The sequence below is a fragment of the Eschrichtius robustus genome, chromosome 1, assembly GCF_028021215.1.
Source record: "Eschrichtius robustus isolate mEscRob2 chromosome 1, mEscRob2.pri, whole genome shotgun sequence".
Lineage (NCBI taxonomy): Eukaryota > Metazoa > Chordata > Mammalia > Artiodactyla > Eschrichtiidae > Eschrichtius > Eschrichtius robustus.
Genome location: NC_090824.1, coordinates 28,832,516 through 28,850,341, shown reverse-complemented (window position 1 = coordinate 28,850,341; position 17,826 = coordinate 28,832,516). Strand labels below are relative to the sequence as shown.

General features: G+C 41.3%; 1 protein-coding gene across 1 annotated transcript; it reads left to right on the top strand.

Moving 5' to 3' along the window:
- Positions 1-8,596: 8,596 nt before the first annotated feature.
- ACOT6 (acyl-CoA thioesterase 6) lies at positions 8,597-17,284 on the top strand. The gene is made up of 3 exons (XM_068543027.1): positions 8,597-9,428; positions 11,391-11,593; positions 13,433-17,284. The coding sequence occupies exons 1-3, from the start codon at positions 8,972-8,974 to the stop codon at positions 14,036-14,038; spliced, it is 1,266 nt and encodes a 421-aa protein (XP_068399128.1). The 5' UTR covers positions 8,597-8,971; the 3' UTR covers positions 14,039-17,284.
- The last annotated feature ends 542 nt before the right edge of the window (positions 17,285-17,826 follow it).

Sequence of the window (17,826 nt, the reverse complement as noted above, 5' to 3'; positions counted from 1 at the left end):
GGCCACCATTACCCTGATTCCAAAACCAGACAATGACAGTACAAAAAAAAGAGAATTACAGGCCAATATCTTAGATGAATATAGATGCAAAAAATCCTCAATGAAATGTTAGCAAATTGAATCCAACAATATATAAAAGGATCATATATCCCAGTAAGTGGGATTTATTTTAGGGATGCCAGGATTGTTAAATATTTGCAAATCATCAGTGTGATATACTACATTAACAATAAGAAGGATAAAAATCATATGATCATCACAATAGATGCAGAAAAATCATTTGACAAAATTCAATATCCATTCATGACAAAAACTCTCATCAGTGTTGGTACAGAAGGAACATTTCAGAAAATAATAAAGACCATTTATGACAAACCCACAGCTATCATCATACACAACAGTGAAAATCTGAAAGCCTTTCTTCTAAATTCAGGAACAAGACAAGGATGCCCACTCTTGCCACTTCTATTTAACATTATGTTGGAAGTCCTAGCCACAGCATCAAAAAAGAAAGAGAAATAAAAGCATCCAAATTGGAAGGGAAGAAGTAAAACTGTCACTATTTGCAGATGCCATGATACTATATATAGAAAACTCTTAAAACTACTGGAAATTATTAGAATTAATAAATGAATTCAGTAAAGTTGCAGGATACAAGATTAATATACAGAAATATGTTGCTTTTCTATACTCTAATAATGAACAATCAGAAAGAGAAACAAACAAAAAAAAAACCCTGCTTAAAATTACATTGAAAAGAATAAATTGCCTAGGAATAAACTTAACCAAGAAGGTGAAGGACCTATACACTAAAAACTATGAAACATTGATGAAGAAAATTGAAGATGATACAAAGAAATGGAAAGATATCTTGTGTTCTTGAACTGGAAGAATTAATAGTTAAAATGGCCATACTCCCCAAAGCAATCTACAGGTTTAATGCAATCCCTATCAAAATACCCAAGACATTTTTCACAGAAGTAGAATAATCCTAAAATTTATATGGAAAAGCAAAAGGTCCTGAATTGCCAAAACAATCTTGAGAAAAAAGAACAAACTTGGAGGTATCATGCTCCCTGTCTTCATACTATACTATCAAGGTACAGTCATCAAAACAGCATGGTACTGGCACAAAAACAGATATACAGATCAATGGAACTGAATAGGGAGCCCAGAAATAAACCTACACACCTATGGCCAATTAACCTATGACAAAGGAAGCAAAAATATACAATGACAAAAAGACACTCTCTTCAATAAGTGGTGCTGGGAAAATTGGACAGCTACATGTAAAACAATGGAATTAGAACATTTCCTCACACAATATAAAAAAAAACCCTGAAAATAGATTAAAGCCTGAAATATAAGACCTGAAACCATAAAACTACTAGAAGAAAACACAGGCAGAACACTCTTTGACATAAATCATAGCAATATTTTTTTGGATCTGTTCCCTAAGGGAAAAGAAATAAGAGCAAAAAGAAGCAAATGGGACCTACCCTAAACTTGGGTTTGCACAGCAAAGGAAACCATCAACAAAACGAAAAGGCAACCTACTGAATGGGAGAATATATTTGCAACTGATATAACCAATAAGGGGGTTATATCCAAAATACATAAACAACTCATACAACTAAATATCAAAAAGAACAAAACAACCCAATTAAAAAATGGTCAGAAGAACTGAATAGACATTTTTCCAAAGATGATGTATAGATGGCTAACAGGCATATGAAAAGATGCTCAACATCGCTAATCACCAGAGAAATGCAAATCAAAACCACAATGAGATATCACCTCACACTTGTCAGAATGGCCATCATAAAAAGACTACAAATAAGAAATGTTTGTGAGGATGTGGAGGAAAGGGAACCCCTGTACACTGTTGGTGGGAATGTAAATTGGTGCAGCCACTATGGAAAACAGTATGGAGATTCCTCAAAAAATTAAAAATAGTTCTATCAGATGATCCAGCAATTCCACTCTGGGGTATATATCCAGAAAATATGAAAAAACTATGGTCCAGGGTCTATGTTGCATGTCAGTCCAATCTAAAGTCAGATGAGTTGGACTTGCATTTCAAATTGTGACCACTCACAACACCCAGACTGCCTGAGGTTGGGGGGTTTTACACTACTCTCATTTAAAGGTGAAAATTAGATACTATGGCATTAATATTAATGAGATACATTACTAAGAATCTGTGGAGCATGCTGAGAGTTATAACTGTGGTTTTCTGGTTTTCTGGTTTGATTTTCTTTTTCCTCAGAGTAACATCAAAGCCAAGAAAGATAGTTTTACCTGTACTGAGAGAGAAAGGGCCAGAAAAATTATTTGAAGAAATAATGGCTGAAAACTTCCTCATCTGGGAAGGAAAGAGACATCCAGGTCCAGGAAGCCTAGAGAATTCCAAGTAAGATGACCTCAAAGAGAATCACACCAAGATACATAATAATTAAAATGGTAAAAGTTAAGGAGAAAGAGAGAATCTTAAAAGCAGCAAGAGAAAAGCAACCTATTATGTACAAAGGAAACACCATAGGCCTATGAACAGACTTTTCAGCAGAAACTTTATAGGCCAGAAAAGAGTAGCATGATACACTCAAAGGGCTGAAAGGAAAAAACTGCCAACTGAAAATTCTCTACCCAGCAAGGTTATCATTCAGAATTGAAGGACACATTAAGAGTATTCCAGGTAAGCAAAAGTAAAGGAGTTCATCACCACTAAACTGGCCTTTCAGCAAATGCAGCAAATGTTAAAGGAACTCCCCTAAGCTAAAAAGAAGAGGCACTAATTAATAAAAAGAAAACATATGAAAGTAAATATCTCACTGGAATATGTAAATAAATAATAAAGGTAGTGGATCAATCACTTATAAAGGGCAAAAGACAAAAGTATTAAAATTAATGAAAATACCATAGTTAAGGGATACATTAAAAAGATGTAAAATGTGTCATCAAAAATATAAAGCATAGGGGGGAGTAAAAATATAAAGCTTTGGAATGTGTTCAAAATTAAGTTACTATCAACTTAAATAAAGACTGTTATATACATAAGGTGTTATATGTGAACTTCATGGTAACCACAAAGAGAAAACTTATAGTAAATACATAAAGGAAAATGAGAAAGGAATCTAAACATAACACTAAGAAAACAGTGAAACCACAAGGGAAGAGAGAAAAAGAAAAAAGGACCAGAGAGGAACTACAAAAAGAACCAGAAGACAGTTAACAAAATGGCAATAAGTATATAACTATCAATAATTACTTTAAATGTAATGTAGATTTGCCAATCAAAAGATATAAGGTGGCTGAATAAAAAAGCAAGACCCTTCTATATGCTGCCTACAAGTGACTCACTTCAAACACAAAGATACTTAACAGACTGATAGTGAAAGGATGTAAAAAGATGCAATGGAAAATAAAAGAAAGCTGGGGTGGCAATACTTATATCACACAAAAGAGACTTTAAAACAAAGAGTGTAACAAAACAAAGAACAGTATATGATGATAAAATTATCAATCCAAAAAGAGGACATAACATTTGTAAATATTTATGTACCAAAAGTAGGAGCACGTTATATATTGGGTTAGCCAAAAAGTTTGTTCGTTTTTTCCCATAAGGTGGCTCTAGGAGTGCTTAGTTGTCTTTAACTTCATTCGAAACAATTTTGTTAGACTGTATTATGATAGCTGACATATCAGCGTGCATTAAAAAAAACTTATCAAAACTGGTGAATTTTTGTGTAGCCATTTTAATATTGAAGATGGAAGAAAACAACATTTTCAGCATATTATGCTTTATTATTTCAAGAAAGGTAAAAACGCAACTGAAACACACAAAAAAGATTTGTGCCGTGTATGGAGAAGGTGCTGTGGCTGATTGAACATGTCAAAAGTGGTTTGTGAAGTTTTGTGCTGGAGATTTCTTGCTGGATGATGCTGCACGATCGGGTAGACCAGTTGAAGTTGATAGCCATCACATCGAGACATTAATTGAGAACAATCAACGTTATACCACGAGGGAGATAGCCAACATACTCGAAATATCCAAATCAAGCACTGAAAATCATTTGCATCAGCTTGGTTGTGTGAATCGCTTTGATGTTTGGGTTCCACATAAATTAAGCGAAAAAACCCTTCTTGACCGTATTTCCACATGCAATTCTCTACTTAAACGTAACAAAAACATTCCGTTTTTAAAACAAATTGTGATGGGTGATGAAAAGTGGATACTGTACAATAATGTGGAACGGAAGAGATGGTGGGACTAGCGAAATAAACCACCACCAACCACACCAAAGGCCGGTCTTCATCCAAAGAAGGTGATGTTGTGTATATGGTGGGATTGGAAGGGAGTCCTCTATTATGGGCTCCTTCTGGAAAACCAAATGATTAATTCCAACAAGTACTGCTCTCAGTTAGACCAATTGAAAGCAGCACTTGATGAAAAGTGTCCAGAATTAGTCAACAGAATATGCATAATCCTCCATTAGGATAAGGCAAGACCACATGCTTCTTTGATGACCAGGCAAAAACTGTTACAACCTGGCTGGGAAGTTCTGATTTATCCGCTGTATTCACCAGACATTGCACCTTCGGAATTCCATTTATTTCAGTCTTTATAAAATTCTCTTAATGGAAGAAATTTCAATTCCCTGGAAAACTGTAAAAGGCACCTGGGACAGTTCTTTGCTCAAAAAGATAAAAAGTTTTGGGAAGATGGAATCATGAAGTTGCCAGAAAAATGGCAGAAGGTAGTGGAACAAAAGGGTGAATATGTTGTTCAATAAAGTTTTTGGTGAAAATGAAAAATGTGTCTTTTATTTTTACTTAAAAACCAAAGGCAAGGGATTTTGGATACCGGATCAGACATAATGCAAATTCCTGGAAACTTCAATCAAATGGGAAAGACTAGTGTTCAAGGATATGGAAGAGCAAGGATCTGACTGAGGTGGGCAGGTTTTATTAACCCTACAAGTTGGACACAGAGGACCAAAGGAATCCTCTAGGGTGGTTTTATGACTCCCTGGTATTTTAACTTTTTATTTTGCAATAATTTTAGACTTACAAAAATGTTGCAAAAATAGCCCAGCTATACTCTTCATCTTGATTTCCCTTAATGTTAACTTCTTACATAACCATAGTACAAACATCAAAATCAGGAAGTTAACATTGATACAATACTATTAACCATGAGATGATTATTGAAATTAAGTTATTGCAATCTTGGAGAAAGAATGTACTCAAATGGATAGATACTGGTTGCTAAAAACAGAAACGTGGAGCTCTCTTGTCCTACCAAATGGTAATAGGAAATAGTACCAGGCCCAGGATCATCAGTGAAACCACACCTATGATACCGGAATAACTGGGAGTCTGTTCCCACCTCCTGCCTCTTTCCCCTTTAACTCTCACTTGGGGTTATCAGAAAAGCAGATGGATCTGGGTGTTGACTGAGAATTACAGAAAACAATGAATTTGGTGTTAACTATGGCTGACATTGTTTCTCTATAGGAAGAGCTTTCTAAATCACCCCTGACTGAAATCCTTTTATTGATTTTACAAGCATTGTTTTCAATCCCAATACGTTTTAAATATCAACAGCAGTTTGCTCTCACTCGGCAGCCAGTGATTTACCTTTACAGTCTTGCCTCCAAGATATTTCAATTCTCTAACATTTGTCATAATCTGTGAAGGTGGGATTTAAACAGGTGTCCTAAACCTAATTCAGATAGTAAAATTACTCATTATATTGCTGGCATACTGGTCAGAGGTGACTCAGAAGCAATTGTTTCTGAAACTCAGCCTTTCCATACTGAATTTATAACTGAAAGGCAGTGTGCTATTAAACACAGAAAAATTCAGGAGCCCTCTCAGAGAGAAACCTTTCTGGGAGTGTACTTATCTGGGATAACCAAAGAAATTCTACCCTAGATCAAGCAAAAGCTTTCATCCGTGCATGAAGTCCCTACCCCTAAAATAGAGGCACAGAAATTAATTTTTATGTTTAATACTGAAGATAGCACGTCACTACAGCCACTTCATCAAATCACTAGACAAGCACTGGAATCTGTAAGAAGCCACTCCTCTCTTATGAAAGCAAAGTGTATTCCTTTTTTTAAAAAAATTAATTAATTTATTTTTGGCTGCGTTGGGTCTTCATTGCCGCGTGCAGGCTTTCTCTAGTTGCAGCGAGCGGGGGCTACTCTTCACTGCGGTGCGTGGGCTTCTCATTGCGGTGGCTGCTCTTGTTGCAGAGCACAGGCTCTAGGTGTGCAGGCTTCAGTAGTTGTGGCACGTGGGCTTAGTAGTTGTGGCTCACGGGCTCTAGAGCACAGGCTCAGTAGTTGTGGCGCATGGGCTTAGCTGCTCTGTGGCATGTGGGGTCTTCCCGGACCAGGGCTTGAACCCGTGTCACCTGCACTGGCAGGCGGATTCTTAACCACTGCGCCACCAGGGAAGCCCGCAAAGTGTATTCTTATAGCAGCTGATTCTTTTGCAGATTATGGGTATCCCCTGGCGGTTAGCCTGCATAGTACCTACTTCTTCCATTGGAGTTCCTATGGAATTCCCCAAAGTAGGGCAGTTTTGAACGGCCCAGCTTAGGCCTCCTCCTTAGCTGCTTTTCCCTCATGTGCCTGGGAGCCATTTCTGTGCCTCTTCACAGCAACCTGGGCATCAGGGAAGGGGAAGGAAGAAGCCATCTTTCTCCCTGCCTTTCTGAAATCTGAGGGCAATTGTGCTGGTGGCTGTAGCAGCCCAGGTCAATTTTTGTAAGCTGAGTGTTCCTAGATTGAGGAAAGTCTGTAACACTTGAAACCACAGGTATTTAAAATATGCTGCTGTAGTTACTTCAGGAGATAGAAGGGGGAAAATTCATGGAACTCTGCGATCTGGGGCCTAGTCTGATGTCTTTTTCTTCAGTTTATTAGTACTTATTGAGCTTCCATTTCCTGGACATCTTCTACGTGGTCCATCCACTCCCCTCTGTACACAGGTAGGCTGAGCTGAATGGCTGTGTTCAGCCAAAGAGAGGCGCTCGCAAGACACTGAAGGGCCGGAGGAGAGTGAGGTCAGGTGTTTATTCCTCCCACTCTTGCCACCTCACCACAGGTTGCCTGCCTCCGTCCATGAAGGCTACAGCTCCTGCAGGCAGCCCTCTCTCCTTCAGCCTTCAGGCCCAAGGTTCTGCACCAAACCGTGCTGCGTTTTGTTTTGTTTTTTTATCCTTGCCTATGCCTTTGCAAATAGTCCCTTTATGAAACTCTGTTCCAATTGCCCAGTTTGAAAGTGCCACTTGTTTCCTGCCAGAACCCCAACACAACTCAACACTGACACTGGGACTTCCCTGGTGGCGCAGTGGTTAAGAATCCGCCTGCCAGTGCAGGGGAAACGGGTTCAAGCCTTAGTCCGGAAAGATCCCACATGCTGCAGAAGAGGTAAGCCTGCGCGCCACAACTACTGAGCCTGCGCTCTAGAGCTCGCGAGCCACAACTACTGACCCCGCGTGCCTAGAGCCTGTGCTCCGCAACAAGAGAAGGCACCGCAATGAGAAGCCCGCACACCGCGACGAAGAGTAGCCCCTGATCGCCGCAACTAGAGAAAGCCCACACGCCGCAACGAAGACCCAACGCAGCCAAAAATAAATTAATTAATTTAAAAAAAGAAGAAAACAAAACAAACAAAAAAAACACTGACACTGCCAGTGACCAGATTTGTGAGTTGAAGAACAAAACTCTTACTGAGCACCTACTACAGTATCAGTGCAGTGTCAGGCAATATGTTTGCCCATTTAACCATCACAATAAATCCTTTACAGATAAGGAAACTGGATTCAGAGGCTTAATTATGTACCTTGCTAAGGATCACCACGCTATTAAGGAGCAGGATCAGACTGGAATCCAGGAAGTTCTCCCTCCAGAAACATCTCCCTGCTCTGGAAGCCATTGTAGGTATCCTTAGCGCTAGGAAAAAGGCTCGGTAAAGGATTGAGGGTTAAGGGTAGGATTAGGACTATGTTTCCAGTGATCCCCTGAATTACAATCACCTGGGATGCTTTTTAATACTGATAAATCAAATATTTATAAATCGAATGGAATATTTATAAATGGAATATTTCCTGCCATATCAATAAACAAAGGATGTCACAGTCATCAACGATTGCAACCCTCCAACGTGAGCCGGTGAGCCCTGAGGAAACTCAGGGCTGAAAAGAATACCTGCCATGTAGCAGCCATCAGACTGCAGCCACTTCCTGCAATGAGCCCTGAGGAAACTCAGGATGTGAAAATACAGGGTACTGGCCCCAGATAGGTGAGGTGCATATCGAAGGAATGATTTCAGTGAGCCCAGACTCTTGCATCTTCCCATACATAGAAAAGCACTAAATTCCTTAACTTGAGATATCTGGTTTTCTTTAATTAACAATAATCTTTTGACTTCCTGACTACCTTCCTTTGGTTGCAAAACTCTTATATATCCTGGCTCCTCCCCCCAACCCCCCCACCCCCCGCACCCCGCCTCCTTGGAGCAGTTTCTCAGAGTTATCTGAAATGCTGTCTCCCGGGCTGCAGTCCTCATTTTGCCCCAAATAAAACTTAACTCACAACTCTTCACGCTGTGCATTTTTTTAAGTCAACAATACTCCAGCTTCTTGGAACTGCCCGGTATCTTTCCCAATCCTTTAGCTGTCAGCAATCTTTGTACTTCTATTTCGACACTCGCCATATTGGACCGCAGGATTAATAATTACCATAAAACTCTTATTTTAGCAGATACTCTTCCAGGCAGGCAGTAGTGGATTGCACAAACTCCAGGAGACCTCACAAAGCGGTTTAGCAAGTGTCCCTTCGGCCGCCCAAAGGGAGTAGCGCAAACGTTCCAACTGCGACCGCCCCCCAGGGAGGTGGAGAGACGCCAGGCCCTGTCCTTGACTCCGCCGGGCCGCCCCTTCTCCGCTGGGATCCGCATGGCGGCGACGGTGACGCTGGAGCCTGCGGGCCGCTGCCGCTGGGACGAGCCGGTGCGCATGGTTGTGCGCGGCCTGGCCCCGGGGCAGCCGGTCACGCTGCGCGCGTCCCTGCGCGACGAGAAGGACGCGCTCTTCCGAGCCCACGCGCGCTACTGCGCCGACGCCCACGGCCAGCTGGACCTGGAGCGCGCGCCCGCGCTGGGCGGCAGCTTCGCGGGGCTCGAGCCCATGGGGCTCCTCTGGGCTCTAGAGTCCGAGAAGCCCTTGCTGCGGCTGGTGAAGCGGGACGTGCAGACGCCCTTCGCCGTGGAGCTGGAGGTGCTCGATGGCCACGACCCGGAGGCCGGAGGGCTCCTGGGCCGGGCGGTACACGAGCGCGACTTCCTGGCGCCGGGGATGCGGCGCGAGATCGTGCGCTCAGGCCGGGTGCGCGCCACGCTCTTCCTGCCGCCAGGTGAGCAGCCCACTTCCCAGGCTGTTGTGGAAAGCCAGGTAGAGTCCTGAGACCCTGGGCGGCCCCTTGCCTGGCTAGGGAACCCCGTGGTTGTGGAACTTCCCTAAATTCGTCCTCAAGCTCCAAAGTCTATCATGAATTCTGGGTGGAAGTTTCTCCTCTCAATTTCAGGGCACTTCCTGGAGGTACTGCCATTCCCTTAGCTATATGCTAAAAGTTCATTCAGAGTACTCAAAAAGTGTATTTATGCTGCTATGTGCCAGCCATGCAGCTGTGTCTCAGATACTAATATTAGGCAGTGACTTCTGCTGGTGTGCGCGAGTGATTTTGCCTTCTTTCACATCAAAGTTCTAAGGAAACTAAAACCCAGAGATACAGGCAGTGCCCCATAATACTAAAAAACAAACAAAAAACTCCCTGAAGGTCCCCTCCCCCATAATAAACAGTCTGTCAGTGGTTCTCAACCTGGGATGATTCTCCCCCACTCCAGGGGCATTTGGTAATATCTGGAGACATTTTTGATTGTCACAACTGGAGAGGGTGCTGTTGGCATCTAGTGGGTAGGTGCTAAACATCCACAATCCACGGGACAGCCCCACAACAAAGAAATATCTTACTCAAAATGTCTATAGTGCTAAGGTTGAGAAACCCTAGTCTAAGTAAAAACAAGGTGCTGGTAGGTAAAAGTGGCCTGTAAACAAGACAACTGACCCACCCCTTCCAACCAAATTCCTGACTGAAACCCCTGCTATATAGAAATGCTGGAGTTGCCACTGCTCACAGAATCCCTAAACTGAATTCTGTGATTATTCTCCAAAACAGGAGGCCCTGCTTTATTCTTACAGCTCTTCAGCAATTCACAGCCTTAACTAGCACTGCCCACTCAACTGTGAACTCCTGGGTCTGGAATTGGGACTTATACATCTCCATATCTCTGTATGCCTAGAGGTTTACACAGGGATATAATAAGAGCTCAATAAATCATACTGACAGATTCAATAAGAATCTCCTAAAGACTTTAATTTTTTAAAAAATCTTTCAAAAAAAAAACATCTTTCACTGCCTAGTTGCGATATTTCAATCAAGTCAGTTGTTAACTATTTTAGTATGTACTCTGTGGCCCATTTAAAATTTATTGTTTTCTGACTCAAAGGCTTTTTGTAAATAATGCAGAAAAGTTCAATTATTTAACAAATATGTGTTAAATCAAGGACTATGCTACATACATTAGCTAGCAAATTCAGACACGGGCCTCACTGTACCTACTGCCTAATGGAGGATACTGGCAACTATACTTGGATCTGTAAGTGTGGTAAGTGCTATGATAGGGGAGGTACAGACCCAGGGTGCTGGTGGGAACATATAAAAGGCTATGTAATTCAACTCAGCCTTGGAGGGCATCTGGGAAGTCTTCCAGGAAGGGAGATCTAAACTTAGATTTGAAGACTGATGAGTCAACCAGTTCAGAAATGGTGGAGAGGGGAGGAGAACAGTGTACACCATTTTCAGGGCCAAAGAGAGCATAGCACATTTAGGAATGGAGTTCTTTAAGGCTGGAGCAGAGGGTGTAAGGAGGTGGGGAGTATATTCTAATAATCCCCTGTATATGTAGAGCGCTTTACAGCTGTCAAAGCATTCTCAGTTTTTTGGGGGTTTTTTTGAGGAAAATTTGGTGGAAAATGTACATTTCATCTTATGTTATTTCTAATTTGGTTTATATTATCATTGTTGTTTTTTGCAAATATGTGGAAAATTATGGAGAAAATAAGGCATTTTGTTCCCCCTCCCTTCTCCCCAAAGTTTATTAAAAAAAAAAAAAAAGTAAAAAGGGTCCTTTTCCACCAAACTCCCACCCACAACCTTCCTTGCTTTAAAAACTTCTCTTTGCTGACTGCCAAAATCTGAAACCCAAGAATGTCTTTTGAGTGTCTGAAACTCCTTATGATTTGTGGTGCTCTCCAGGCACAGGACCATTCCCTGGAATCCTCGATCTTTTTGGAAGTGGTGGTGGCCTTTGTGAATACAGGGCCAGCCTCCTGGCTGGACATGGTTTTGCTGTGCTTGCTCTGGCTTATTTCAGATTTGAAGACCTCCCTGAATATTTGAATAATGTGTGCCTGGAGTACTTTGAAGAAGCTGTGGACTTCATGCTGCAACATCCAAAGGTGGGTTCTGGTGCTCACCTGAATGCAGAGGAGAGGGGGTAGAGCAGACACAGGGCTGGATCCAAAAGCTCTACCAGGACACCCAGGGCTGGAAATATGCCATGAGACACAAAGGCTCCTTCAAAAGTTGTTAGGATTATTATTTTCATTTCTGCCCATCTCTCTCCAATCCCTTAAGACTCAACTGTTTAGTTCCCTTTAGTTCTTGACCAGAATTCAAAGAGCTAGACTAAAAAGTTACTAACCTTAAGTTCTGGTTCTGTGTCTACCACCATGTGGCATTATAATCCTGAATAAGGCAGTTTCCCTCTCTGGAATTCAGTTTTTCTCATTTGTAAGATTAAGGTAGGGACTTCCCCGGTAGTCCAGTGGTTAAGACTCAGCGCTTCCGCTGCAGGGGATGGGGGTTTGATCCCTGGTTGGGGAACTAAGATCCCTCATGCTGTGCAGCACGGCCCCCCCCCCCCGCTCAAAACAAAAAGATTATTGTAAATGTATAGAGAAAAAAGTTTGACTGTAGAGAGATTTTTGAGACAATTGGTGACATTTGAATAGCGGTTGTGTATTCGATGATACTACGGAACCATTAATTTTGTTAAGTGTGTTAATGGTATTGTGGTTTTGTAGAGAAAGTTCTTATATGAGACTGGAAAAATTAATTAAAACATTTTGGTATGCTTATCAACGGAATACATAGTCTTTGCTACTATCTAGACTTCAAGAAACCCAAACATTCTAATGTTAAGGAGTAAGATGTACTGCAAGGTCTAACTCCGTTAGAATTCAGGGACTGGTCTCAATAGAGCTGCTAAAACCTAGATGATCATGAACTGTGATGACTGGTTTATTTATGGGATATAAGCCCCCAGGAACAAGAAGAGACCAATATATACTATCAGTTTTGCCCTTAGACCTAAGCAAGAGGGGCTTCTGCTCTGGACCTTTTGTTTTAGATGACCACTCTCTGGCCTTCCTTTGGCTGCATCCCTGACCACGGGTGCGGAGTTGAGGGACCAAGGGAATGTGTCTACCTGGAACCCATGTGCCCCTCACACCATGCCCTTTGGATCTGGAACCCCAGAATTATCTGCCAACCAGCTCTGATCCTGCTTCCAAGCCCTATGCCTCTTCTCTGGGTCCATCAATGTGAATACACCTAGGCCTTAAACATACAGGCTGGGTTGTCCAAACGCATGTGTGAGAGGGCCCTTATGGTACATGATGGAGCCAGGCAGGGATGGGAAGAGAAAGAGAGTTGGCCAAGGACCAGGGACTAGGGCCAGGGGCTGGCGCTCCCCCCATGCCATGTTCCAGTACAGAACTCCAGGAAGTTCCAAGATATAAAATTTGAACCTGACCTTATAAGTTATTATGGAGGTATATTTATCAAGGTAGCAGAAAAGAATATATTTTATTTAATTTTCAAATATTTATAACTTCTAAGTATTTAGGTATAGGGTATATGGGCCTCTGTGTGTACTCTTGACCTAGTCGCCATAAATGTTAGTGGAGGGCCTGTGTACCAGGAAATTAATTGATTTGTTTGGGACTTCCCTGTCAGTCCAGTGGTTAAGATTCTGTGTTCCCAATGGAGGGGACACGGGTTCAATCCCTGGTCAGGGAACTAAGATCCCACATGCCGTGCCAGCGCAGCCAAAAAAAAAAAAAAATTGATTTGCTTATTAGAAGATACATTTGAACTTTGTGGATTGTTGCCTAAGAAAGGAAAGCAAATGACATTTGAGAAAACTGCCTCGACAATGTAAAATCACAGTTTAAGTTCTCCATTTATGAATTCTAGACTTGTTCTCTCTCTCTTTCTTTCTCCCTTTTCATCAGGTGAAAGGCCCTAGTGTTGGGCTTCTTGGCTTCTCCAAAGGAGGTGACCTGTGTCTCTCAATGGCCTCTTTCTTGAAGGGCATCACAGCTACTGTAGTTATTAATGCCTGTGTGGCCAACACAATAGCTCCTCTGCATTACAAGGATATGATTATTCCTAATCTCAGCAGTGACCCAGGAAAATATAAAATCACTGAGTCAGGCCTTTTGAATTTGGTGGATATTTGGAACGACCCACTGGAGAAATCCAACCACCGAAGTCTTATTCCATTGGAAGAGGCCCAGGGACCCTTCCTGTTTATCGTTGGCATGGATGATTATAGCTGGAAGAGTGAATTCTATGCTCAGATAGCCTCTGAACGGTTACAAGCCCATGGGAAAGACAGACCCCAGATAATCTACTACCCAGGAACTGGCCATTGTATTGATCCGCCTTATTTTCCTCTTTGTAGAGCCTCTGTACATTCAGTTTTGGGCCAACCAGTATTCTATGGAGGTGAGCCGAAGGCTCACTCAAGGGCACAGGTAGATGCCTGGCAGCAAATCCAAACTTTCTTCCATAAACACCTCAATGGTAAAAAATCTGTCAAGCCCAGCAAATTGTAACATTGTAATCATAGACCATATACTATTAATAAAAATCCTAGTCATACAACATGTATTAGGTTTTCCAGAGCACCTAGGAACCTTTTTGTAACAAAGCAACCATCTCAGCTTCCTTGTCAGGTCCTACTGGATTCTGAGCCTTAGCAACACTACTCTCTTCACTGCTGGGTCCATCCCTTTCTCCCCTGAACTTTTCCCAGTGTATAGGCTTAACTCTGATCTTATCTGTAGGACCAATCTTAACCTTAAGCAGGAAAAATGTAAGAAGTGCCTGCCCAAGTCTCAATTGCTGGCCTAGATTTGGCCTTGTGTTCTGGTTCTGAGGACTGAGCTTTTGTACTGCTAAGAGTCCCATATACTCTTTGGGTCCTAACTGACCATGTCTGAACCTTGGGAACCTGAGCACTTGAGTCCCTTAAGGAATGGACTCTGCTTCATTCTTGTTTCTGAACCCCACTCTGAAGACTGGGGGCATTCACATACTTAGTATCCTAAGCTTTGCTTTTATTTTATGAATGAGGCCCTAGACTTTGATTTCTTCCTTACTGATAAAGTATCCTTTACAAATTTTGAATTTAAAATTCAAAGGATACTTTACAAAGTAAAATTGAATCCTTTACAAAAAAATTGCTGTAAGCAAAACAGTTTATTGATATATACTGTTGATATACTTCCTCTGTATTTACTGTCTGAATTCTCAGTCTCGGTACTTGGCTACCTAGAGGAATGCCTTGATGCCAATAGACTTTCAGGACTTAATCTTTGGATGTCAGGTTATACCTGACAAATTAGACTTCCTCCTGGCACCATCTGTTCCTATTATCTTCCTACTGGGAAGGACTGGGATCAGTCTATCTCAGTCCATTGCCTTATACTGGGCACTATGTAGAGTTATGAGACCAGAGCAGAGGGTCTTCCCTGAGTGCAAGAATATTTTTCTGAGACACATCACTTGGCTTGCTGGGCACATACTGTCTTTCACCAATTTGAGTCTATTCAAGCAAATGCCCATTAGATCTTAATCTAATGAGGAGAAGGGTTCCTTAGAGGTAACTTAATTTTGACCAATTGTTAAAAATACGTGTCGAGTGTATTTATTCACTATGAGTATAATTTTCTGTGATTTGAATCCTTAGAGCCTGTGCTTTAACTCACTCCGAGGTGGTCCTGCTACTCTAGAGATGCCTTTGGGATGGGATATCACAGGAAGAAGTTATAAGGAAAATGGCTGGGAGGGTGAGAGAAGTAAGGGGCGGAAAGGTAACACCAGAAGCTTAAACATGAGGGTGTTGACTAAACATATCTGTGTACTAAAGCACTAGGTGTAGGGATGGCCCTACATCCTAATTTCTTCCTTACTAATAAAGTAGCCTTGGAATGCCCTATACTGACTAAGACATTTGGTCACTTTCCCCTCAGAGTTGATTATATATGGCCCCCTGTCTCTAAGATTTCAAAAAGAATTTCAGGTTGTTACAAAGCTACCTAAAATATGGTAAATGTGAATTAAAAGGGACAAAGAGAAAAGGTATCCATAAAATGGAGCCAGAAATGAGGCTAATACAATAGTGCTTATTATGAGGCCTATATACTTGTCTTGATTGGGCCACTCGTTCAGTCATTTGTTTTCTAGTGGTTTATGCAGAGAAGGAAACCTAAATCAGTTACACAAAATTTACAGCCTTTATAAAATAAAATCAAAGCTTAGAAATCAGTTTCTCCCAAAGGCTGTCATACTAAGAAACATTAAATGATGTAAAGGGTAGTACCCTCAAGGTTGCCTCTACAGTAGATATAAATCCCAGGCTCCATCGCTTACTGTGTGACCTTGGGTAAGTTATTAACCTCTCTAAGCCTCGATCTCCTCATCTATAAAGTGGGCATAATTATAGTGATAATAATAGAAACTACATCATTGGGCTGTTGTGATTAAATTAGGTCATCCAAGTAAAGCACGTAACATATTTAAACTCTCAAATATTAGCTCTTATTATTTCAGATGAGGAAATTGAGACCCAGGAGGGTTAAGAAATATATCTGGTTGATGGGAGAACTGGGCCAGTCCAACTCCAAAGTCCATGGCCTTCATTGACCATTTGGCTCTACAGCCTTCCAACCTGAGGAGATAAGCTCAAATAGTGCAGAGCTGACTGATGAGGATCACTTAACTGGAAAGTCAAGGGTAAGTTAGGGTCCCATAATGGAGGCTCCATAAGCCAAATTGGAGAGTTCAGATTTACATATTTATTTTGGAAACCACCATTTTATTGAGCTCTCCTCACCCACAGAGACCTATTCCAGCAGAGTCTTTTTGCCACAGGCATCACAGACACAGGGGTGTGACCAGCGCTCCCCCCGCTGCCCACTATTTGACCCACCCATGAGAGGGAGATGGAGAGTTCAGACTTAAAATAATAAGAAGTAAGGAGCCATTTTTTAACATATTGATTTTTGTTTTTCAATGACAGTAATTTTTCCTTGATGCTTAGTAGCTCAAAGAAGTTGAAGCCTAAAAGAAACTTAATTGGAGACACTTAAAAACAACAACAGCAACAAAAAACAAATCAGAAAATATAACCAAATTCAGCCCATTGTTCTGCTTTTGTTTGTACGCCTAATGCCCTTGAAAGTACTTCCATCAGGGTGAGAAAGGCCAATGAACCATTCTGAAAGCAAATATTGATACATGTTTTTGTCAACCACTGATCCTTTAAGAAATATTTGTATAAACCTGTTACAAATTTCAGCAAACTGAAAACCACAAACACTTCTTAATTCTTTCAGAGTATCATGGTTAAGCTATTGTGTACATTCATTTTAAATGGTCTTTGCACACTGGGAAGATAAAAGCTTGTGGAAAGCATTCTGTTTTTTCAGGTGGTACATGCAGAGATGCACAAAATCCAATATTCATGGCCACTATAATGATGGATGTGGGGGGCCGAAGTCAAAATTATTTGAGTTAGGGACTTTCCTGGTGGCGCAGTGGTTAAGAATCCGCCTGCCAGTGCAGGAGACACGGGTTCAAGCCCTGGTCCCGGAAGATCCCACATGCCGCGGAGCAACTAAGCCCGTGAGCCACAACTAGTGAGCCCACGTGCTGCAACTACTGAAGCCCGTGTGCCTAGAGCCCGTGCTCCGCAACAAGAGAAGCCACTGCGATGAGAAGCCCACACACCGCAACGAAGAATAGCCCCGGCTTGCCTCAACTAGAGAAAGTGCTCGTGCAGCAACGAAGACCCAACGCAGCCATAAATAAATAAATATTTATTTTTTAAAAAAAAATTCCTTGAGTTGTTTTCTAAAACTGGGAGTCGGCCATGTATTCTCCAAAGACAGACTTTAAACAAGTACTTTTCAAAGAGACAATGTTTTTGGTCCAGTAACCATGTGCTTTCAGTGGCAAATATTTCCCATCCATAAATCAGAATACATGATAATTACAATCTTATTTATGGGGCAAGAGCGATAAGATATATATCTGAAAATGAGATTGTTCCAAAGGGAATTCAAGATTACATATCCACACATCTTACTTGACACAGCAGTTTAATAGAATGGTTTTACCTGGGTTAATTAACCTCATTTTACATGTACATTTTAAGATAGAATTCTATACTGGAAAACAAATTTTAAATTACTTATATAAGTACAGTCTTCATTGTAAAAGATTCAAGTAATACAGATAAAATTTAAAAACCTCTTAACTCATTACTCAATTGCAGTCTTCTCCCAGAGGTATTTACTGTTACCAACTTGAAGTGTAGCCTTCCAGAACCATTTTGTAT